Source organism: Choloepus didactylus, chromosome 2 (assembly GCF_015220235.1).
Source record: "Choloepus didactylus isolate mChoDid1 chromosome 2, mChoDid1.pri, whole genome shotgun sequence".
Taxonomy (NCBI): Eukaryota; Metazoa; Chordata; class Mammalia; order Pilosa; family Megalonychidae; genus Choloepus; species Choloepus didactylus.
The window spans coordinates 30633481-30659213 of NC_051308.1; the positions used below are offsets into that span (position 1 = coordinate 30633481).

Below are 25733 nucleotides of genomic sequence, written 5' to 3' on the forward strand. Positions count from 1 at the left end.
TGAGGTGAGTCCCCTGATTCTGTATGTCTAACGAGCTTGCCATGATTGACCACAGTTTCAGTAGCAAGGCTCTAAGGCACCAACCATACTCTCTTACCTCTGGGCCTTTGTGTATTCAGTTCCCTTTGCATCGCACAGTCCTCGCCCCCCTTGCTCTTCATCTGGCTGACTCCTTATCCTTTGAGTCTCAGTTAGATGTCACTTCTTCCAGGAAGCCCACTTAGATGTTTCTCCTGGGGTCACCAGAATACTCTGCACTTCCCCCATCATAGCACTCATCATATTGTGATTGACCGATTATTTCTTTGCAACTCCCAGTAGGCATAAACTCCAAGAGGGGTGAGTACCGTGAGTTGGCTGTTCATAGCTTTAATAGATGCATCAGATACCATTTGGATGTAGAATCTAATTGGAATGCAAACTAACTGGTCATACAAAGCTTAATTTCCCTAAGCACAATGCTCTCTGGAGCAGTGGGTCTCAAACCTTATCCTGTATCAGTCACTTGGAGGACTTATTAAAACAGATTGCTGGGCTCCCACGCCCAGTTTGTGATTCAGTTGGACTTGGGTGGAGCCCCCAGATTTGTATTTCTAACACGTTGCCATGTGATGCCGATGCTGCTGGCCCAGGGACCATACTTTGAGAACCACAGCTCTGGAGCATAAGATATGCTCAGATGGTATCTACAGAGGACCTGTGATAGAGTCTCTGTAACCTTGACTTTCAAATATACTCTAATTGCTATTCACTGGACCATTAATGAAGTTCCACTTAGGTGAAAGATCTGGTTAACTGAAGGCTAAGAAGAAGAAAAAGAAGAAACCAACATCCTCTTTATTTTAACTCTTCTTGCTGAAAAATCTTAAAAATTCCTTGGTTTACTTTTCAGCCATAACAAGTACAAACCAGTGAACATAACAGAATATTGCTTTGAAGTTTGAGGATTTTGATGGTCTCAGGTTCTAAATTTTTGGCTCTCACAGTTCAGAATTATAGGCATATCCTGCAAATCGATTCTTTGTATAAATCAGAAATTTGAATTTGTTTTCTCTCCTCAAAAATAAGGAGTACTGGGCAAATTCTAATAATAAGATTGTTCTGATTAAGGTTTACAATAATTGCCAAGGTATCGCAAAGGATTTAGGAAAGTTACCCACCATGATTTCTTTAATCATTTAATGAGTATGCCATGAAGGTGGATATAGGAACTGAAGCTAAAAATAGATATCCCTTAAATGATACGGAAGAGAGGAGCCTCAAATATCTTGGGTGTTTTTATATGCCTTTTTAACTTCTTTTTATTTTGCTGGTGAATGTGGTCTAAGATTGGCTTTAATTAGGTAGCCAGAAAAATTAGGAAGCAAGCTCAACAAGATTTTTACTTCTTTGGAATACCAGTGATGTTATGTCTCAAGTCTCATTTTGCAACCCACCTAGTCCCTGTCCCCAAACTATCTAATCCTTGAAATCAAGATGCAGTCACTTCCCTCACGTTTTCTTGGGTAAATAGATGGTCTAGGGTGTTAGTTTGCTGTCCTCTGCAGAGACAGCGGTGGGCTATCTGCTCCCTTTGATTGCTCCAATACAGCTATTTGCTTTTCACACCTGCTATTTACATATTCTTTTAAAGTTGTAAAACAGGTAAAGATAGGTTGCCACCAATTAGTGTGCTTTCAGTATTAATTTTCAAAAAGTAATTAATTAAGCTGAGAGCTGCACACGAACATAAAACCTCCCTCCAGAAGGTCTTTCAGCCTTAAAGTCTTCACTACACAGAACGGATAGTGAGTTGAATAGAGCCATTAAAACGCAGGCGTGAGTGACAGACAGGCAGGCCCTTCTCAGCCTGTGGCTTCAGCTCTCAGCTTCTGTCTTCCAGCTGCAGAACCAGAGCGAGCTGCGGGCCCCCACCGCAGAGAAGGCTGCCTTTTTCCTGGATGCTGCTATTGCTTCTCGCCGCAGTAACCAGCAGGAGTGCGATGAGGATGACCACCGGAACTCCCACATGCTCTTCACCTTGCACATCTACCAGTACCGGATGGAGAAGAGTGGGAAAGGAGGAAGTAAGTCAGCCAGTTTCCATCCTTGCGCCTCATCAACTCTCATTCCACCCAAACCCTCATCCAGGGCAATCAGGACCATTTTTGAACAGAGTAAAATTTCAGCAGCATGGAATTCACTAATATGTAATCCAGTTGTACACAGTCTGGCCTGAGGTTAACATTTTAAAAACATTTTATTCTGAAATAATTTCAAACTTATGGGAAAGTTGCAAAAATAATGCAAACACAACCCAGAGAACCTCATAGAGCTCCTTCTCAGATACCCCATTACCATCTCTTCAGATTTTATCATATTTGTTATATCATTCATTCTGTCTATCTGTCTCTATTATCAATCTATTTTCTAAAAATTTGAGACTAGTTTTCATACATCATGTTTCTTGAACATTTGATACCTCTGTATTTCCTAAGAACAAGGATATTCACTTACGTAACCACATTAAGTGCAGTTATCAAGTTCAACAAATTTAACATTGGCATAAAGCACAGTCTATATTCCAGTTTTTTCACTTGTCCCAATAATGTCCTTATGGGAATGTTCTCCTCCATTGTCAGATCCAGCCCAGGATCTAATTGGCTTAATTGTCATTGTCTCTTTAGGGTCTCTCTCTCTCTCTCTCTCTCTCTCTCTCTCTCTCTCTCTCTCTCTCTCTCTCTCTCTCTTTCTCTCCACCCCCCTTCTCTTCCCCCCTTCTCTCCCCCCTTCTCTCACCCCCTTCTCTCTCCCCCACCCCCTTCTCTCCCTCTCCCCTTCTCTCTTTTAAATTGTGGAAACATATATACAACACAGTATTTCCCATCTCAGTCCCTCCCAAGCATAGCATTCAGTGGGATTAATCACATTCACGGTGTTGTGCTACCCTCACTACCATCCATTACCAGAACTTTCCCGTCACCCTATTCAGAGACCCTGCACCCATTATGCATTAGCTTCCTGTTATACCTCCCCCCACCTCTGGAAACCTGTGCTCTGCTGTCTGTCTCTATGGATTTGCATGTTCTAATTATTTCATATAAACAGAATCATGCAATATCTGCCCTTTTGTCTCTGGCTTATTTCACTCAACATGATGTCGTCAAGGTTCATCTATGTTGTAGTTTGTATCAGAACTTCATTTCTGTTTATATCTGAATAATATTCCATTATATGTATGTACCATATTTTGTTTATCCATTCATCTGTTGATGGACATTTGGGTTGCTTCCACCTTTTAGCTGTTGTGAAAATGCTCCTGTGAATATTGGTGCACAAATATCTGTGTCCCTGCTTTCAATTCTTTTGGGTATATACCTAGAAATGGGATTGCTGGGTGGTATGGTAGATGGATGTTTAAGGGCTGAAGTTTACTTTTGAACTGCCCAAGGGAAAAGGGTTTGCTTTGTAAAGACAATTTATGAATTTGATTACCATAGGAACCTGAGAGAACAAACTTAAAGAAAAAAACTGCTTAATAATATCTTTTTGTTCATAAACCCTAAAGATGCTCATTACAAAAGACCAACATTTATCCACCAAAGCATCCTGGCAATATATTATTAATTATTAGCTTAAATCACTATATAGAATGGAAAGAAACAAAGTTGTATTTTAAAATAGTCTATAAATCAAATTTTTCAATAACCAGACGGCTTCCCCTCCCTGCACAATCACTGAAGATTCACCGTAAAACCCAGGCGTAGTACTTGCTCTGTGAGCAAGCTGCACTGCCAGGAAACCAAGGTTCTGGTTATATAGTCCCCTCTTGGCTATTTTTCCAAAGTCTGTACTGACCTTGGTGCAGTGCTCTACCCTTTTTCTATCAGGTAGTGTGCTCTAAGTGTAGCAGAATTGAGTGCCAGGTCTCAGCTGAGTATCTCTGGTAGGGATCTTGGACCACGGGCAAAGCAGTCCGTTGACCTCATTGGGCTTTCTAAGGCTACTGTGGGCCACAAGCTGTGCTGGGCAACGGCTTCTGCGGTCTCTGAAAGTCTACCGCTATGGGACTTTCAAGCCACAGGCAGCTGGCCTCCAGCACTTTCTGAATGATTGTCTCAAGGATTGTTTCACTGGATGCCAGAGAAACAAACAAAAACAATGAGTTAGTAGACTAATCTTCCTGCCTGAATGTTGTGAAACCAGTTGACTAAAGCAACCAATAAACTTAATTCTCGGTGGAGTCTGGAATTAAGCCATCCACCTGGAATCTGGGAAAGGGCCCCCCTATTTTCCCCAAGTCTCCTTGTTGCCAAAAAGACTCTAAAAACAGTACTCCTGGAGTTAGTGCTCGGGGGCTTCTCTTCTCCCCAAATGGCAGCTCTCTCCATCCCGCATCTCAGTGCCTCTGTAGACCCAATCTCTGCCACTGTTCCTACTCCTTAGCTTTTTTTTTTTTTTTTCATTTTAAATTCAGGTTCATTGAAGTATAATTTACATTCTATAAAACTTACCTCTTTTATGTATAGTTACATAAAACAGTTTTATCCACACTTTCTCCTAACAGTCTGCGAGCTGACTCTAAATCCTGACCTCACTATTTTTTTTTTTTCCTTTACCTTGGCTTGAGCCTGGAGTTGCACTTAATTCCTCGAAAGTTAGTTCCACTGACATTGAGCTGACTGGCAGTTGACTTGCTGCCCAACAAATCAAGGGATACTGGCCCTCACTTGCAGTGCACTGGGTGTCCCAGGGAGGTGTGCCATCAGCAGAAGACTCACTGTTTCTTGACAAAACCAGTGATGGTGAGAGAGGCTGACTGGGAATGAACAGAATTTTTCAAACGGGAGCCTTCAGGGGAGATTGATTCTCAATAAAAGGCTCATACCATGTATTGTGCTTCCGTTTAAAATAACATCCTTAAAGAAGGAAACAAGGGATTAGGACACAGATGAGAAGATCCAGAACTTAAAAAACCATAATAGAATTTTATCCACATTTTCTCCAAACACTCGGAAGCTGACTTTAAATCCTGCCCTCACTGTTTTTTCTGGGTAATGTCTTAGCAGTGTGAATATGGGAATCTGAAAAATGTTTGTTTTATTCTTTTAAGCAGCTGTCAGTAATAATAATAATCAGAGACTGCAGTGGATACTTGTACTTTCAGCAAAGGGTGACTCACAAAAGATTTGAATCTTGAGCCAGATGGCTTCAAAATGGCACTAAGTAGAAATTCTCAAGGGATGGGATAATCTCCCTCTCCTTCTAGATTTCCAACCAAGCCAAAACAACTCTGCTTTCTGTTTTTCACTTTCTTCCTGGTTCTGCTTTCAGTTTGTAATGTAAAAGTAGAAATCTTGGAAACAAAGAATTAAATTATAATAATTGTAAGAACTTCAAATTCAGCTTCCACCAAAGTTTAGGCTAGGATACCCTCCTTCCACCACCCCACCCCCCCGAACCCCATCTATGCACCCCAATCAGTACTTAATTAATCCTAGGCACTTTTAAAATATTGAACATCAAACTCATCTTCTTCCTCTTTATAAATTGTGGAAGAGAATTGCTTTTAAATAATAAATTCAGGTTAAAGGAAAAAGCAAATCCCCACTGATGGATTCCAAAACCTCATTTAGATACTTTCTAATGTGTTAGTAGATGAGAACAAAGAAGGGACAAGAGTCCAGCCTGATGGGGATAAACCCCAACAAATCTTAGGGGTGCCACCTGCCTGCCAGAGCACCGCAGCTTCTGGGACAGTGGAATCCTGGCCCAAATGTACACAGCCTCCCAGTGCACAGCTTGCTTGACTTAGAAATTTACATCTGTTTAAAATATAATGAGACAATTTGGCGTGTTGTTTAAAATGGAAATTTTGTTTACTTATACATAAGTTATAATCCCTGTGGACCTGGCAGCCAAAACTCAATTTAGTAAAAGGTTATTAATTACTCACCCCGCAGGGAAGCAGAGCATGCTGCTATTAACTGGCCATTAGAAGTTTAGATTATGGATTCAGAAAGATCTCTGCTGTAAGAACTAAACACACCGTGTGTGTATACCTGCACCTGAGTCTTACACACACATACGCATTTTATAAACACACGCACGTATATATATACACACACATATAAGTAGACAAATTGTTTTGAACTTTTCCAGTCAAAATAGAAAAGTCTATGTTGATGTTTCACTGTTTTGCAGACAGCATTAGGTTAAGCTTAAACTATTTCCCTGGTATAAAGGGTTTTTGGAATATTGGTGGGGCTGATTCTTCATAAGTGGTGGAGGCAAAGGAGAGGAAGACAGAAGAAGGAAGGAAAGGAGATGGGAGGAAGCAGACCTCTAAGAATGGAGCTGGGGAGAAGCTGGGGTAGTGGAAAAAAGATTTTTTTTTTTTTTTATTAGAGAAGTGGGTATTAGAATAACCATAAAGTACAGGGTCCCCAAATACCATCCTGTTATTAACACCTTGCATTGATGTGGTACATTTCTTACAATTGATGAAAGCATATTTTTATAATTGTACTGTTAACTGTAGGCCATGGTTTATCTTAAGCCTCACTGTGTTGTGCATTCCATGGATTCTTTAAAGATTTGTATTCTAGTGACATGTACACAACTTAAATTTTCCCCTTTTAACCACATCCAAATATATATTCAGTGCTTTTTGACCCTTTGTATGTCTTCTTTGGAGAAATGTCTACTCAAGTCTTGTACTCATTTTTAACTGGGTTGTTTCTCTCTCTTTTTGTGTTAAGTTGAAGGACTTCTTTATATATTCTAAATATTAAACCCTCATCAGATATGTGGCTTCCGAATATTTTATCCTATTATGTAGGTTGTCATTTTACTTTCATGATAAAGTCATTTGAGGCACAAAAGTTTTTAATTTTGACAAGGTCCCATTTGTCTATTTTTTGTTATGTTGCTTATGCTCTGGGTATAAAATCTAAGAAACCGTTGCCTAATACAAGATCTGAAGAAGCTTCCCTAGGTTTTCTTCCAGGTGTTCTATAGTTCTGGCTCTTATATTTAGATCTTTGATCCAGTTTGAGTTGATTTTTGTTTACGGTGTGAGGAAGGGTTCTACTTTCATCCTTTTGCATAAGGAGATCCAGTTTTCCCAACACTGTTTGTTGAAGAGACTATTTTTTCCCAGTTGAGTGTTCTTTGTCCCCTTGTCAAATATCATTTGGCCATAACTCTGAGGGTTGATTTATGAAATCTCAATTTGATTCCATTTGTCTATATACCTGTCCTTGTGCTAGTACCATGCTGTTTTGACCACTGTAGTTTTGTAATATGCTTTAAAGTCAGGAAGTGTGAGTCCTACAAGTTTGTTCTTCTGTTTCAAGATGTTTTGGGCTATTTGGGGCCCGTTACCCTTTCAAATAAAGTTGATAATTGGCTTTTCCAATTTTGCAAAGTAGGCTGTTGGAATTTTTAAATTCAGTTTTATTCGGATATAGTCACATATCATACAGTCATCCATGGTGTACAATCAACTTCTCACAGTACCATCATATAATTGTGCATTCATCACCCCAATCTATTTTTTAAACATTTTCCTTATGCCAGAAAAAGTAAAAATAAGAATAAAAAATAAAAGTAAAAAAGAACACCCAAATCATCCCCCCCACCCTATTTTTTTTCATTTAGTTTTTGTCCCCATTTTTCTATTCATCTATCCATACACTGGATAAAGGGAATGTGATCCACAAGGTTTTCACGATCACACTGCACCCCTTGTAAGCTACATTGCTATACAATTGTCTTTAAGAGTCAAAGCTACTGGGTTGCAGTTTGATAGTTTTGGGTATTTACTTCCAGCTATTCCAATACATTAAAACCTAGAAAGGGTTATCTATATAGTGCATAAGAGTGCCCACCAGAGTGACCTCTCGACTTCATTTGGGATCTCTCAGCCACTGAAACTTTATTAGGCTGTTGGAATTTTGATTGGGATTGTGTTGAATCTATAAACCACTTTGGGTAGAACTGACACCTTAACAATATTTAGTTTTCCAATCCATGATCATGGAATGTCCTTCCATTTATTTAGGTAATCTTTGAATTCTTTTAAGCAATGTTTTGTAGTTTTCTGTGTATGAGTTCTTTACATCCTTCATTACATTTATTCCTATATATTTAATTCTTTTAGTTGCCATTGTAAAGGGAATTTTTTCTTGATTTCTTCTTCTAATTGTTCATTACTAGTGTATAGAAGTACTACCAATTTTTGCTTATATCTTGAACCCCACCACTGTGCTGAACTCATTTATTAGCTCTCATAGCTTTGTTGTGGATTTCTCAGGATTTTCTGTATATAGGATCACGTCATTGGCAAATCGGGAAAGTTTTACTTCTTCCTTTCCAATTTGGATACTTTTTTTTTTCTTGTCCAATTGCTCTGGCTAGAACTTCCAGTACTTTCTTCACAAGTCTCACACTCCAGCTCTACTACTCTCAGCAGACAACCAGCTTCCTCTTTAGTGGGAAGGTATTTCCCCAGCTTCTCTCTTTTCAGCTTCAAAATCTCCTTGTTTTTCTCTCAGTTTCTCTTCAACTCCTTTTCTCAGAAGCCTGCTTCCTCCCATCTCCTTGCCTTCTTTATTCTGTCCCCTTCTGCCCCCCTCGAGGACCTTGCCCCATCAGCTGTCTTCTCTTGCTCCTATTTTCAGTCTCTCCTACCACCAAAGTCAGGGCTGCCTCTTCTTAAAAAAGACGGAAGGGGTGGAGGAAGGGGAAGAGGGAAGGAAAAGAAAGAAAAACAATAATTCTTATTTTTCTACCTACTTCTTCCTTGAGCTGCATCTTCCATAAAGACTTTCAGGCTCTTCCCTCTGTGTAGAATCTTTCTCCTTTGAATCCCATAGCAGTTTATGGTGATGTTAAGTCTGCCTTACCATACCCCCTTATGTTTTAGTCATTCCTGTGCTTGCCAGTTTCCACATCTATAAAATGGGGCCAATTCCTACATTACAGGATTTTTGTAGAAATTAAATTCAGATTAGAAGAATTGAGCATTTCCTTGCTAAACATGAGGTGGGAGAGTTGTTCAGCAAGTGGGATCAGTGTAGTATACTGCTTCTGTGGAAGGAGTAAGGCATTAGGTAATTTGGCTTGGTCAAAGTCTAGATTTAAAATGTACAAATTAGAATATAAATAAAGATTATGGAAGGCAAAATGGGCTATATTCCTTTAACACTGTGGCCTTGACCACAGAAATCTGAAATAGTGGAGGAATCAGCTTCTTAGCTGCTATTAATTATCACCTGTTTTGTTTATTTATTAAAGAACTTTCTCTCCAACTGCCTGGAGGAATAGAAATTCTTGATAATAGCAAATAACCTGTGTATTCACCTTGTACCATTCCAGATTAAGCAACATGTGTTAAAGTCAGAATTTGGTGACTACTGAAATTCCAGTGGGTATAGAGCAGAGAGTAGATTTTCCATTGTGTAAATGTGACTCTCATTTTGAGTCATGCAGGTATAATTATAGGTATTTTATAATATTATTCTTCAGCACAGTATAAACTGTACCTTTTGTTCTCTGTGTTCTATTTTACTGCATGTACATTATGCATTTTATTCCATTACATCAAATGGGCTATTAGAGTCTGAAGGTCCAAACCAGTCCCTGTCTTTGCCCTTTAATCTGTGATGCTTGTGAATATCTGGGCTTCTCCTGTCTATTTAATTAGATTGCAAAAGAGATGATATTTTGCTTTAAAAATAACTGTTTCCCTAGCACACTGCTGTGACCCAATCTTGCATGATACGAAATGGAATAAAAGGGAAATAAAGTATCATATCCTCCCTTTTAAGGGATCTTGCTGGGAACAGTTAAGCATGAACAAAATAAAACAGCTTTAGTGTGACAAGTTCTTTGCCATGTACCAGAGTAACGGAGAGCCTGCATTGAAATGCTGGGCTTTGGGTAAACATTCACCAAGTTTTTTCTCCAAACTAAGAATGGGAATTGAGGGTGGGACGGGGTAGAGGCAGTCAGGGTTAGGATGGTGATTTCCAAACGTTTTCATCCTGTAGCATGAGCAGTGCCTTGCCATCCCACCCCAGCACTGTCTTTTGGGCTCTTCCTGCAGCGGTGTGGGAGCCCAGGGGCTGCACAAATGCTCCTGGACACCGCCTCTGGGCTCCGAGTTTGCATGTCCACCCAGACCCGACACAGCCACCTCCCACCCGCTCCATTAGCTTTCTCAACCAACCCCTCTTCAACTTTGTCCCAAAGTACATGGTCTCCAAAACTGCTTTGGGAAACTTCTATTTCTACCTTTGCTATTTCCCTTCTATACATCTGTTCCTGGAGCTTTCTCTGTCCAAAGTTTTAGTATAGATTCCATTTCTCTAATGGATATGAGGTTATTCATGTTATCTATTACTTCTTGAATGAACTTTGATTGTATTTTTCAAGAAGTTTTTCCATTCTGCTAAGTTGTCTTACTGGCATAATGTTTCCTTATTCCATTTGATCCCTGTAAAAACTGTGTTGAAGCCGCCTGTCTCACTCCTGGTGCTTGCATTTTGTCTTCTTTCTTTCCTGATCGTTTAGGCTAGAGATTTATCAATTTCATTAATCTTCTCAATAAACCAGCTTTCTGTTGCATTGATATTCTCTATTGTTTTTGTGGCTTTTTTCTGTTTCATTAATTTCTCTTTTATCTTATTTTTTATTTCCTTTCTGCTATTTGCTTTCTTTAATTTGTTCATCATTTTCTGATTTCTTAAGTGAAAGTTATACTTCAAGTTGTTGTTTTCTTCTTATATAGTGCCTATACATTTTTTTCCTAAGTACTTTTTTAGGGGCAACCCACAAATTTGGATATGTTGATATTTCCATTCTCATTCAGTTAAAAACTGCTTTCTAATTTCCATTTTGATTTCTAACTTTGGTCATAGGTTATTTCAGTCTGGGTTGTTGAATTTCAAAATATTTGAGAATTTTCCTGATAATTCTCTATTACTGATTTTTAATTTAATTCTGTATGTCATACTTCAGATTTGAAATTTATCGATACTTGTTTTCTCGACCAGAATATGGTCTATCTTGGCAAATCTTCCATGTGTACTTCAAAAGAATCTGTTTTCTGCTGTTGTTGGTTGGACTGCTCTATAAATGTCAAGTAGTACAAATTGATTGATAGTGTTCAAATCTTCTGTTATCCTTACTGATTTTCTATCTACTTGTTATATCATTTTTCGAGAGGGGTTATTTGAAATCTCCAATTATAACTGTGGATTTGTCTTATGGAATATATTTTCCCTTACTTATATTTTTAATCTATCAGTTATTTATATTTGAAGTATATTTTTCATAGGTAGCATCTTGCTTTTTTATCCAGTTTGACAGTCTCTCTTTTAATTAGGGTATTCAGATTATTTACATTTAATGTGATCATTGATATTTTTAGGTTCAAGGTATAATTTTTCTATGTTTTCTATTTGTGCCATATATTCTTCTCCTTTTCTTATCTCCCTTCTTTTAGATTTACTGAATATTTTTTGTGATTCTGCTTTATTATCCTTTACCGACTCAACAGCTATAACTTTGTTATTTAGTCATTGGGTTAGAGTTTATAGTCTACATCTTTAATTTATCAGTCTACTTTCAAGTGTATCCTCATGTATAGGATAAGAACCTTAAAGTAGTGTACTTCCATTTCTCTCCTCCTGACCTTTGTATTATTGCTATCAAACATTTTAATTTTCCATGTTATAAACCACACATTGCATTATTGTTATTTTTGGTTTAACAGTCAAATCTCTTAAAGATATTCAAGTAATAAAAATATTATATATTTCTCCCTATGAGAATTTCTCCCTATGAGAATGAAAGTTTTTCATTTCTTTGTGTACATCCTTTAGAGGTCTGCTTGATATGAATTCATTCTTTTTTAAGTCTGTAAAAGTCTTTATTTCTCTTTTGTTTTGGAATGATGCTTTTGTTGGATGTACAATTCTAGGTTCTCGGTTTCAGCACTTTAAAAACACTGCTTCACTCTCTTCTCACTTGCGTTTATTTCCAATGAGAAATCTGCTGTCATCCTTATCTTTGATTCTTTGTATGTAACATGTCCTTTTCCTCTGGCTGTTTTAAAGATTCCTCTTATCATCACTGATTTGGAGCAATTTGATCACAATGTGCCTTGGTATAGTTTTCTTCATGGTCCTTGTGCTTGGAGTTCTTTGAACTTGGATCTGTGGGTTTAAGTTTTTCTTCATATTTGGGTAACTTTGAACCAGTATTTCTTCAAGTATCTTTTTTGAACCACCCCGTCTCTCCTCCTTTAGGAACTTCAGTTACACACAGGGAAGGCCACTTGAAATGTCCTACAGCTCTTCTTCTTTCTACCCTTTTTCTCTTTGTGTTTCATTTCGTATGGTTTCTGTTGCTCTGTCTTCAAATTCACTAATCTTTCCTTCTGCAATGTCTTATATGCTGTTAATCCCATCCAGTGGAGTTTTCATCTCTAGAAGTTCAGTTTGTGTGTGTGTGTGTGTGTGTGTGTGTGTGTGTGTTCATTGCATGTCTCAAATAACTGTTTTAGTGTCCTTAGTGTTCTTCCTTCTCAATTCTAATATCTATTCCAGTTCTGGGTTGGTTTCAAGTATCTCTTCATAATGAGTCTCATTTTCCTGCTTCTTTGCATCCTGGCTATTTTTGATTGGATGCCAGACATGAGAATTTATACCTTGTTGGGCACTGGATATTTCTATATTCCTATAAATATTCTTAACCTTTGTTTTGAGATGAAGTTAATTTACTTGGAAACAGCTTGTAGTCTTGCTTTTAAGATTTGTTGGGCAGGATGAGGTCAGTGCTCAGCCTGGATTAATTATTCCCCACTCCTGAAGCAAGACCCTTCTGTGTTCTCTCCCCACTGTCCCATGAATCTTGAGTCTGGCTGGTGGACACTGACACCATACTTGCACTATTACCTCTAATCTTTTCTGGTGGTTATTTTCCCAGCATTTGATAGTTTCCTCACATGCATGTGATGATCAGTATTCAGCTGAACCTGAGGGGGACCTTCTGCACATCTCCAGAGTTCTCTCCTCTTATGTGCACTCACCTGTGAACTGTTGTCTTCTAGCCTCCCGGGACTCCCAGCTCTGGTTTCAAAACTCAGGTTGTCTACCCGGTTCCGTCAGGGTCTCCTCTCCCTGGCTGCAGCCTGGACTCTCTCTCGGGGCAGTAAGCGGAGACATTTGTAGTGCTCACCTTTTTTGTTTCGTGTCTCTGAAGGATCATTATCCTTTGTTGCCTGATGTCTGGGTTTTTGCAAACCATTGATTTATAAGTTTTGTTGGTTTGGGGCTCATGTCAGATAAGAGAGCCAACCTGGTCCTCATTACTCTATCAAGGCCGGAAGTAGAAGTCTTCATGGGAAAGTTTCTTAACTTTTCTGAATATCTATTTCCTCATCTATTAAATAAGAACAACAGCGTTTAGCTCACAGTTTTGCCATGGAAAATGAATAAGACTGATGTTTGTGAAGCACCTGGCACTTGGCAGGTACTCAGCAAATATTTGGGTCTTACCCTGTCTCTGCACCTGGATATTTCTTCCTCCTGAATTCACCCAGTTTATCAACGTGATTCCTGGCTGAGCTGTAGATCAGAGTTTCTACAGATGATCAACCAAAGCAGGTGATCACTCATGGGCCACAGAGATTTTAACTTGATCAATTTCTGAGTTCTGTTATCTAAAGAACATTTATGTACAAACCTCATCCACATTGACCTAGACATTTACCTTCTTTGGCATCACACCAATTTCAGACTACAGGAATTATTTACTTATAGTGAGAATGTCAGTAATTTTTAGGAGGTCACTGATGTGTGGTAGACAGAACTTAAAAGGACCAATGTTATTGGTAATTCCAATATGATTTTGTTGGCATTTTCTACTAGGTCATGAACTTCATCCTTTTATTTCCCTATTTCTTTTTTCTTCAGGTTTCCAAGGAGCTACATGAAGAACAGATGAGTATTTGACAGAACTTAACCACCTCTCCCTTCTCTTGTCTTCTCTCCCTGTGGTAGTGTCTGGAGGTCGCAGCCGCCTGCACCTCATTGACCTCGGCAGCTGTGTGAAGGCTCTTAGCAAAAACCGGGAAGGAGGCTCAGGGCTGTGCCTCTCGCTGTCTGCTCTAGGCAATGTCATCCTGGCTCTCGTCAACGGCAGCAAACACATTCCATACAAGTAAGTGGCTCTTCTACACACGCGGGGTAAGCATGGTGCCAGGGCTGGGCGTGGGACTGCTGGATCAGTGACATCTCGGGAGAGGTGTATCTACCGAGGGACAGTCCGGACTACATTATCAATTCAGTGCCAGAAACCAGCCTTAGCTAACAATCCTGTAGTACATGATCTTCCAAATTCAAAAGCAATGGAAACATTTAAATCTACCGCAATAACTTTAGACTTTTTGAGTCAGAGAAGGGACTTTAAGAAGAAATAGGAAATTATCTCAGTTAAGGTCATTAGTTATGGAGGATTATTGTCACCATCGTTTGGAGATGTATCTGCTTCGTAGTGATGAGAACAATGGGCAGATTGCCTGACCCCTTCTTTTACGTGTACCATTGCCAGAATTAGCCCATCAAAATACAGGAGAGCCAATCAAATTTGAATTTCAGGTTAACAACAAGTAATTTTTTAGTAGAAGTATGTTCCCAATATTGCATGGGACATATGGGTGTCCTGTATTTTATCTGGCAACCCTACTTAGGAGAGCTTATAAGCTTGGGGAATTAGTATGCACTATCTCATGCAAATGTTTATTCCACTTCTAGCATCCTTCCCCTCTTTCCATTACTGCTCCAAGACAATGAAATTGTACATATATATAAGAAATTATACTTATATATAATATAGTATTATATATACTTATATATGAGGTAAGAAATTATGCTACTCCTATGTCTGGCATGGCCTCAGACTTACCGTATCATCTGAATGACCCAGCCCTGGAGCTCCCCCTCACCACCGTCCTCCCAACCCAGCTTTGCCACTGGACAGCGTGGAGAGAAGGGGGTGGTGCTCCACTGGCTGTCCAGGCCCCTGCCTAGGCTCAGCTCTGCTACTTACTAGCTATATAAACCCCCACATCATAGACTGAGGCTTGTAGCTATATACGTTATCTATATCACAAGGATATTGTAAGACTCAGAATGATATAATGTATATGAAAGATTTTTTGTAGACTACAGAGCCCTATGGCCAATAATCAGTAATAATAATATGGTTTATCCTATTTCCTCATCTATTTAAATGGAAATAATACCTACATTACAGAGTTTGCATAAGGATTAAGAAAATATACATGGAATCATTTTTAACCTGCAAAATCCTATAAAATGTAATTTACTATAGTATGGGAAGAAAAAGGTAAGTCATACAGTTCTATAAGCTTCAGAAAGTGTCCATGAGTTCTCCTTGCCGTCTGCCCTAAGTTGATGGCAGGCTCCCCAAAGACAACGATTTTTATTCTCCACCAGGAAGACGATTACTAGACTGACTTTAGGAGCTCAAATGGTAATTATAATCCTGTCTCAATTCCTGAAATTAGAAATCAAAGTTAGATCAGTCCAGAAATGGGTTTTCTGGACCCTCTTCTATGAGAAAAAAATTTCAAGTTGAAAGTTTATAAAGTTTCATTCAGTATCATTTCTGCAGTTGAATATGCTCAACGTGGTTAGAAAGAAAAAAGGTCTAGAGTGTTACCATCAGGGTAGAACCTTAGAAAGAAAGGAAACAGTTACTGGCCCTAATTGGTTTTCCTATCCTTAAGAAGGGAATCTTACCTTTTCATGTGATAGCTTATTAGATCCTGATGTTTATACACTCAAAATACCACCTTATGTGGTCATCAATTGTCTATTTTACTTATATAGTCTTCACATTGTTTCTGTAAAGTGACACGCTTTTATGATTTCAATAAATATTTGTTGTGTTGATCATGGGAGGGATGGTTGAATGTAAACATATGCAATTTTTACCTTAGATATAGTAACTTCCTGTTGATTAGAAATGGGTTTTACTATAAATAAATAGGGAAACATCTTGTGTTTACTAACAGTGCAGGTCTCTTGTTACATTAAACACAGCACCTGCATCAGCAAGCCATACTGAGTGTCCCCCTGGGAGGACCAAGAGAGTATAGAACCTCCCCTCACCTTTCCCTGCAGACACCTGTCGGCTTTAGTTCTGAAATTGCTGTCCTTCCATTCTGATACCGAGGGAGTGATTATTAAAGTGCTTCTATGTCTTAATTAGGCAAGACTTGGCATAGATGCTGTGTCTGCACAAGACACATTATACAGTCGTTCCCTACCATCGTGACTCTGACCTACTTGAGTCACTGGACCCTTGGGTGACAGACTTCTTTCAGCTTCCTTATCCCTGCCTAACCTACGTCATCCAGACCTTACTGGGCTACCCATTGCTCAGTGCCAGGAAACATGGTGGCCTGACAGTCCAGCCAGCTCTGTCCTGCCCAAAATATTTGTTTGCCAGTGCATTTGTAGAATCCAGTTCTGTCATCCCTCAGTCCTTGATACTCATCATTGTGTATAAGCTTTATAAGAACTTTGCTGTAATATTTTCTCAGATTCTCAACCACAGCATCTATTCAGCATTTGGTAACTTGATTTTAACATTTGCAAAGTGATTCAACAACTAGAAACAATTCCCTTTCGAGGTACAGGATGATAAGGCAAAGCTTTACTCAAATCACCCAGCCAGTTGGTGGCAGGAGCAAAACTGCATCACTTTTCACAACTTCAGAGATCTTGGCTGTTCTGAGCCCATGTTGGCAATCCGCTCCCCAGTTCTCATCAAGCTTTGTAATATATTAGCTCTGCACAGCAGGGTTTTCAGCACAGCAGGATGCCCAGATTTCTTTTATCAATTCAGTCAGTGCTCTAAAGCCGCATTACATGCAGCGTTTTGTTAGCATACTAAACACCTTTCACGGTATCAAACCTTGTCTTTGCAATGGATTCCTTAGAGAGAGGAAGTTTCCTGCTTACTTAGAGGGGAAAAACAAACAGAAAATCAAACTTCACATTCTTTACCCTCCTCCCCCATGCCAAAATAAACAAAAACTTACCAGCTCTTCATTTGTCACCCTGGACAGCTCTGTGTTTGGAACCTGCATTACTTGGGCTGGCTTCTGGGAAACTAACTGGAATGTGCACAGAGGAGATATAACCTATTCTCATCTCTTGTCATCATTTTACCAAACTGTTTGTCCTGTGACGAAGCCAGAAAGTGATTTTGGATTCTTTACCCATCCCAGGCTCTTCCATGGGCATCCTAGATGTGCCCTGAATGGTTCTGCCTTTGTAAATGATATTGTCTTCATAGATGACATGCGTAGCCAGCAAACGGGTCCCCAGCCTTACCCATTACATGGCACAGGTTTGCCGGCCAATCCAAGCACCATATTTCAATCTAAATGGTGATGCCATTCAGAAGAGCATGCAGGGAAGGCAGGAAGGACCATCAGAGCTTTCAACTCCCAGTCAGTTCTGCACCAACAGGCTGCACAGGTTACGCTCTAACTATGGGAAACTCGTGTCTGTGGAAGTCTGTCATAGTCCAGAGCATTTTTATGGTGTGTTTGCAGATTTCCTTCTAGTGCTCGTTACAGCCATTTGCTATTTCTTGCCACTTCTTGAGCACCAGGATGATAGGAGTCTTCCCATTTGAAAGATAAAGAGGACAGGCAGGGCAGTGACATGGATTTCCATGCCCAAAACCAGTGCTGTGGGCACACAGCACTGGAGTTGGCCTCCCCAAGGGGCCACCAAAGGGATCTGTCCATGTGAACTTAACTTGGCTGGAGTGCTTTTATGTCCCACTTGGTCTGAAGGACTTTTGTCTCCCTAGAGGCTCAAATTCTAAACACAATCCAGTTCTCTCAAAATAGAATTTTTGGTCCCTTTTAGGCATTGTCTTCTAAGGAGTACAAGCTCTTTGGAAGTACTTCCTTCATTCAGTGATACTTCAAGCCCTGAAGCATTTACCTTAACTTATAACTGTTACTCCACTTGGAAATTAAATTACTTTAGTAGGTCATATGATTTATGAGCTTATTTGCCAACAGGATGCTTGCACTCTGTTTCTAAACATCAGACATTTTATAGCCGTCTTGGCTACCATGCAACCAGAAGACATGGAAAATAACTGTGTGCTCCTCTGGTGTCCTGTCTGTCTGAGAAGCTCTTCCCAGTCAACTTGAAAAACAGCTCTTCATAACAACCCCACGATGTAAGTGATGCCTGATGCCGTTCTTTTATAGGTTTGCTCTGTGGCTCAGACCAAAACCTAATCCTACTTTGTTCAAATCAGTCACTGACGTGCTTTGGGCTCAGGCAGCTGTGCTGACTTCATCATGCCCTCCCCCTCTCTCCGATGTAAAATAACTGCAAGAAAACAGGTGGGCTTTGAGGCAGCCTGTTATCAGAACTTTAGACTGCCAGCCAACTCCACATGCCGAGTCCACTTTAGAGAAGCCCCTATTGCAAAAAAGTAAAGAGTATGCCTGTCATCGGGGTCTGAAACACGACACTTTCCTTCTGAGGCCCTCGTGAGGAGTGAAGAATGAAGGTCATTTTTAAGAACTTAGCAGCATCGGAGCACAACAGTCATGAAAACCAGCGGGCAGCACTAGAAACTCAAAGTCAAGTCAGTTACTATGAGGAAATGACACTTTGTACATACAGCCAGCTTTCTAAAAATGTTGAGGCCTCTTCTCATCCAAGAAAGGTGTGGCACTAGGAACCTGCAGGCAACACCCTCAGCAGCAGGTCTAAAATTCATAAGGATTTTTCAGTACTTGTATCTCTGAAGTATACAGACACTACGCTTCCTTGTCTTGCTTTTTGCCTCTTTTCCATTTAGATATTGGGTTAACCTTTGCTTTCTCAGAGTCAGAAAACTAGTCAAGGTCTAGGAAGCTGGAGAAAGGAGCTCAGGCTCCCAGTGGGGTGATATTAGCGACAGTATTCAGCTTCCCTGGTGAAGACCTAAACTTCACACAGCAGACTTGAATGTATATTATTTACATTTAAAATGAAATTGAATAGATATTTGCCTGGAAAAAAAAAAGCAAAAGAAATATCAGTTCTCCAGATTTACTTAAGATAGCCTGTAATGGGGAGAAGCCGAGTATAAGAATCTTGGTGTGGGTGTGGGTAAGAGAGAAAGAGCGTGCGAAACAGGGATGCATATTTAGTATCCTTTAAATGTGCATTAATGCTGTATTATTGCCTCCTGATTTACAGGGAGAACATCAATTTAGAACTATTTGAGCAAACTCAGGATAATACTTTGTAGCATTCCCTGTTTAGAAATAAAATAACTAAAGTCTCAGGTTGCCAGGCAACTGCAACAATGACAGTCCTTGGTGTTCCTGCTTCAAAAATATGCATTTTTATACATTTTAATGACTGTTAGGATGCACAGAAAGTGAGTTCAGAAAATCACTGGGACAAGTAAGTCCCTTTTCTAGGAGATTTTAGCATTCTTTGCTTTTTTTAGTTTGTCCCTCCTAGCTGTTTGCTTCCCTAGCCAATGACATGCTCATATTTAATTATTATTATTTTTTAATTTTCAGGGACTGTTACTGCTTTCTTAAAAGTTCAGGCAGGAACTGCTAGTAAGTTAACTTTTCCAGGCTCATTACAGAACTGCACAAGTCACTCAGTGAGAAAAGATACCTCCTGGGAATCAGTTGGGAGTCACAAGCCCTGGGTTCAATATTGGTTGTTTTGCCACGTGTTTTTGCCACAAAAATTCTGGCATGTCGTCTTTTTGCTCTCAAGATGACCACTTTCTTCCCCCTTCTCAGAGCCTCACTGAATTGGGAACAGAGTATTAGGCCCCCTACTCAATCATAATCTCTTGGGAGCAAAGCCATGGTTTATGTTTTTCTTTATCCACCACAACAACTCATTGTTTGATAATAGTATGTAACAGTCTGAGGACTGGATAGAAATCAAGAGATTTCTTCATTGCCCTTTTGGCTTTTCAAAAGGTTTTCTTCCTTTATGTTCAGTTTCTGAGGTTACTAATCACACCCTTTTCTCTCCAGATTCTGAACCAATTGACAAAATAGATACAAGAGTAAGACTGGGTATTAAAACCCTCCATCTTCTCAATCCTAGCAGAATGAAAAGAGATCACTTCTTACCCTTCCACACACACAGACCCAGGACGCCTCTGGGGACAGAGTTGCATCAGCTGAGAAGCCACTTACCCAGATTGCCACATGGCTCAAGTGGAGGGGAGAAGGTGTGCAGCCTGCAAGGAGAAAGACAGTTAAGACAGGCAGACAGAGGCTGTATGTGTCCAGAGTCACATTTACCATCCTCAACAGTTGTGCCTTTTTCTTTCCATGAGAAGAAGTGAATAAAGGGGCAGAAAGGAGGGCAGGAACTTATTTCTCCATCTTTTCAAGGGGATGGAGGTTCTACTTTATGGTATTGGAGGAACATAGGGAGAAGAAGAAAATAGTTCCCAATACTTATTTTCTGGTGTTTCGGTTCCATTCCAGGTAGTTAGCTTGGCATATAAATGAACTCCAAATAAGGGTTTTTCACAATGTGAACATAATCATAATAGCTCATAGTTGTTTTCTTATTATGTATCAGGAACCATTCTCAATGCTTTATGGGTATTTAATGTTGACAACCTTATGTCATAGGAACTATTATGATCACACCCATTTTATAGATGGGGAAACTGAGACATAGTGAAGTGAAGTAACTTGTCCAAGATTTCACAGCTAAAAGGTAATAGAGCTACTTCTCTGCCTCCCCGTATATCACTACTACTGGACACAGTGTCTGGAAAGTTGTTGGCATTCAATAAATATTTGTGAAAGAACAAAGAAGGAAGGCAGTAGATAAAATGTATCTGCAAGGCTTAATTCTTTGTAGCTGTAAGTAAAGGTACAGCTCCAAGGAGTGGGACCTGCTGTTGCCAGCTTGAACATTCAGGGTCAGTCTCCGAATCAGTCTCTGGATCTCGCCTTTTCCATGACTCTGAACAGGCACTGACTGCCGGATACTGTGGCGGTGAGGAAGGTGAGATAGGGTAAGATACAGAAGGGAAAGAAATCTCCCTTTCCAAGCCTAAATCTCATCAGAGCTGAATCAGAAGTACCAAACAAGGATGATAACATTAATGAGAATGTTCTGACTTAGAACTTGAGTGAAGGGCTGGGAGAAGGTTAGAAGTGCCGGTCTAGGATCAACATCATTGAATGGCTCCGACTGTCTGAGTCCCATATTCTGGGCACCAGCAGTGGATATTCTCAGCAGATCTCAGCCTATTCTATGAGTCTTTTATAAAGCTTAAAATTTCTTTAACCTTTCTCATGTAAGAGCCTGAAAGTTCATGGAGTCATTTCACATGCCCCGTTAATGGGGATAACTGCAGGCCTCTGTGACGCTGTCTCTGGCTGAGGAACTCACAGCCCTCTTGCTTTACCTGGGTGGGCTCCAGCGTGAGAAGTGTGACCATTTCCCACACCCCAGAACTGGGCACCCAGCACGGCCTACTGATAAGACCAAGTTGACGTCACTCTCCTCCTTCAGCGGTTTCCATTAGGTGCGTTGAGGCATTCCTGAGTGGACAGATTCCTGTCAGAAGAGGAACGGTTATCTCCCAGACTAGGTCTCGAAGTTCTGCTGAGTACAAGAAAAGTGGCAAAGGGATAGGCGAGGGGTGAGAATGACGGCAGGGCTGTCAGAGCTTGAGATAATGAGCTCCCTCAAAAAACATCTGGCTAATAAAAGAAGTGTTGGAGATTTCCACAACTGGCAGATAAGACAGTAAATCTATCAACTGGAATTTGTGAAGTTTCTTCAGACTGAACTCCCAAAAAAGTTGTGCCATCCAATATCTGTGGTGCCTAAAAGAAATGGGCTGCAGCAAGGGCCAGCGGAGCTAATGCTGAGCCGAGCGAGGGGCCTGGCTTCCCGCGTCTGTGTCTCTGCTAACCCTGTCTCCTTAGCGACTCCTTCAGAGCTTTTAATTCCTCAGTCAGCAGCTAAATGAGAATAATCATTCTTTTTCTATGCTCAGAAACATACTATTGTGACCATGTCTGTGATAGCCCCTGTAAAGAAATATGCTTCAAAGGCAAAAATATAATTGTTTTAACATATTTCAAAATATTGTAACTCAGATTAATCTGGCATTATCGTATCTTTTCCTCCATTCTTTGACTTAAAAAAGTATGCATCTCTTTTGGCCAACTCAGTTATTACTCCCTTTTGTTAAAATGGAGCCTGCGTGTGTTTATTTAACAAAGAGTTTGTGGGCTGCCTGTACAGGGATACTGCCTGATACAGATACTTGGATTTGAATTCTCTTCAATTAATTATGCTGCTCAAAGAGGGAAGTAACAATTTAAGGAGGCAAGTGAATCCATCCACCGCTTCACCCACTGAGTCATCTGTGCCTGAGAATGAGCCTGAGGTTAGGGGTTAGATGCGGCTCTATCCTCAACTGTGCCTATGTATCCCACAGTCCAGGGTATAATTCAAATAAAGATGCATGTTTTTCATGTAATAAGGCCTTTAAATGTAAGCCAAGTACTTCTTTTGGTGCTCAGCCAAAGAGACAGTGATGTGTTTCAATGCTGATGTATAACTTGTCTGTGTTGGACTCAGTGAGAGAAGGGTTTTCTTCCAAAGCGGTTTTCCAGGCTGACTTTGATGAGAGTAACTTCACTTTACACTTTAAATCTGCAGTGACACATAAAATTTACCTCCATTGTTCCTAGAACTCAGTGCTGTTCTGATCAGTAAAGAGAATTCTGCCCCAAAGGAACTAGTTGGGGAGTTTAAAGGATTGATTCAGTTATAAGTCTGATTAAGCATACCAAACATATATAGGAAATAATTTAAGAAATATATAGCAAAATATCTATGAGTTCTTTTATTCATTTATTCATTCATTCACTCCTTCCTTCAAAAATATTTGAGTCCCTACAATCTGCAAGGCACCATGCTAGGCACTGGGGGTATAATAGAGAATAACCGAGATGGGCAATTTGCATTCCAGTGGGGGCACAGACATTAAACGGCTAAGTCCAGTACCTGATAATACTGAACACCCGTGATCAACCAGCACCAAGGAAAAAAGGGGCCAGTTGGGGTTGGGGGAATCGGGAGGATTGTTGTAAAGGCTGTCTGGGCGGAGGTGGTGATTCTGAAGTTCTCTCTCATCAACCCTCACTCATCCTCCAGTCTCTCTAATGTGTATCTTCCAAGCCTTTCCGCAGTCCATCCTTTTAATGCCTGAGCCACTCAGAGCTCTTCTGTCAGTCGCTGTGATGATGTAGACATTGTCTGACACAAATCATGATAAACTACCGAGCCAAATGCAAGAGTTCTAATCCATAACTAATCATTGACTTTAATGATGACTAATCACCATATCAGAAGTCGTGTTGCCACCAGAAGAAAACATCAAAAGGAGAAGGGTTTTGGGTCAGTGCAGGGCCAGTGCCCAGAGCTGGAGATGCCCTCGGGCACCCGCAGGACTCCGTGATTATTCAAGGACAGCTTGATTTAGGCATGATTAGGCGTGAGAAAGGATGAGCATACAAACGAGTTGGGGCTTAATTCATTAAAAAAACTGTCTTGAATGTTAATAGAGCTTCAATCGGAGTATCCGACCATAAATTTTCACCTGTTTCACAACAGGTTCAGGCTCAATTGAGCATTAATAGATTTTTTTTTCCATGCAAATGAGGTGATAATTCATTTTGTGTGTAATTAGAACAGTTTTCAAATACTTGCCTTCATGGAGCAGTTAAGTTATACCAAACTGTCTAATGTATTTAGGAATTCCTTTCTTGAATCAGAGTTGAATTTTATTTTGATATAATAGAGACCTGAAGAAACAGAGATGTGTACAGTGAATTTGTTGTTAGATTAAGGAATAGTAGGTTTTAAGAAACTTTACGATATTCAGTCCTTTAGAACAGCAATCACAATTGTTGTTTATTTTCGTTTTTCTCGCCACCCCTTCTTATCTTACTCCCTACCAGTGAAATCAGTTTTTTATTTTCTGGATTTCTAGGTTTGGGGGCAAAAGGAGAAGGTGTTGGGGAAAATCCTGTTCAAAGCCCTCAGTTTATAGGCATATATTTCCTAATTTTGTGCCTTGCCGTGCCAATTTTACCAAGGGCTAAACATGTCTGTCTTTAAAACTCTGTGTCAGCTCTTTCCTGCAAACCACTCACCAAGGCTTATTTCTCTCCTGAGACTTTGCCAGCCTGGCCTCAAGCACCCCAGCTTCTCCCGAGCACAGAATTCCTCACTGAAGACCAATCACAATCGTTGCTTGTATTGAGAGTATTTGTATGTCGTTTCTTGAACAGAGTTCACTGCTCTGTTCCCTAAGGGCAGATGACACATCCACCATTTCCTCTGGAGGATTGTTTTTGGTAAAGGTTGAGAAGATTGTAGTTTCACCCCTCTCCCATCTACCCTGCACACAGCTACCAGAATGCCTTTCTAAACTACAAATCGGAGATCACCCCTATCCTTAAACTCTTCAGGGACCTCCTGTAGGCTAAAGGAGAAGTTCAGACCCTTTTATGGCCTATAAAGCTCTTTCCTTGTTTGGGCAACACCCACCTTGGCAGCCTCATCCTCTGCTGCACGCTGTGTTCTGATCACAGAAAATCAGTCCAGTCTGAGAACGCTCCATGCCCTCTCGTGCTCCCATGCTTCTGACAGCCCTGTTCATTCGTTCATTCATTCGTTTGTTCATTCATTCAATAAATAGCTATAGAGTACATAGTATTTTCCAGTACTGTCCTGGACTTCCTTCTCCATTTAGTAAGTTTCTGCTTTTTTTTTTTTTTTTGTATGTTTTAATTGTGAAATGTGTCATATATACAGATGTGAAAACATCTGCCCAGTTTTTAGAATGACAAATCAAATATTGAGTGCCACCACCCAGGTTAGGAAGTAGAACCTTTCGATGTTGTAGAGGGCCCTCGTGTTCTTTCATGATAGCGTCACCCTCCTGCCTTCCCCAGAGGGGGCCACCATGATGAATTTTGTGTTTATAATTCCCTTGCTTATCTTATACCTTTACTCCTAAATATGTGTTCTAAAAAATATATTGTTTTGTCTGTTTTGGATTTTACATAGAGGACTCATACTCTATGCTTGGCCTTTCTATAACTTGATTCTTTCAATCAGATTCATCCATGTTGATGTGCATGGTGGTAGTTTAGTCATGTTTGTTGCTGTATGATATTCCATTGTAAGAGAAATATTATCACCTCTTTGAAGCCTTCTTTGATCTCCTTTTCCCCCTTTCCCCTCCTGATTCTTTGTTCCAGGAAAATTGTTTCTATCCTCTAATCCCCTATTACATCTCATAGGTATTTCATTATAAGCATTTGTGTTATATTTTGTTTGCTTATCTCTTCTTTCATATGAGCTCATCAAGATAATGATGTGGGATCTTTTTCTTCAGCTTCCTTATTATTTTTGGACCAATTTGAATTAAACCAATGTGCTCTAAACCCTACATCTTTAGTAACAGATACGAGTTACTTTCTTGCCTTCAACTTTGTGGTAGCCTGCCCCAATATCTGGAGTCTACCTGTGGGCCGCCAGACTTGCTTTGTGGTCATCTGAGCACCATGCAAAACTAGTATTTAGTGTATATTTTTCCAGTAA

General features: G+C 40.0%; 1 protein-coding gene across 6 annotated transcripts in view; it reads left to right on the forward strand.

Annotated features, from left to right (window-relative positions):
* Positions 1 to 25733, forward strand: part of KIF26B (kinesin family member 26B) — a 534059-nt gene that overhangs the window by 440157 nt on the left and 68169 nt on the right. For all 6 annotated transcript variants that reach the window (XM_037822508.1, XM_037822516.1, XM_037822521.1 and 3 more), the window contains 2 exons: positions 1883 to 2066; positions 14052 to 14211. In XM_037822508.1, the coding sequence (XP_037678436.1) occupies positions 1883 to 2066; positions 14052 to 14211 (344 nt within the window). The remainder of the gene's footprint in view (positions 1 to 1882; positions 2067 to 14051; positions 14212 to 25733) is intronic.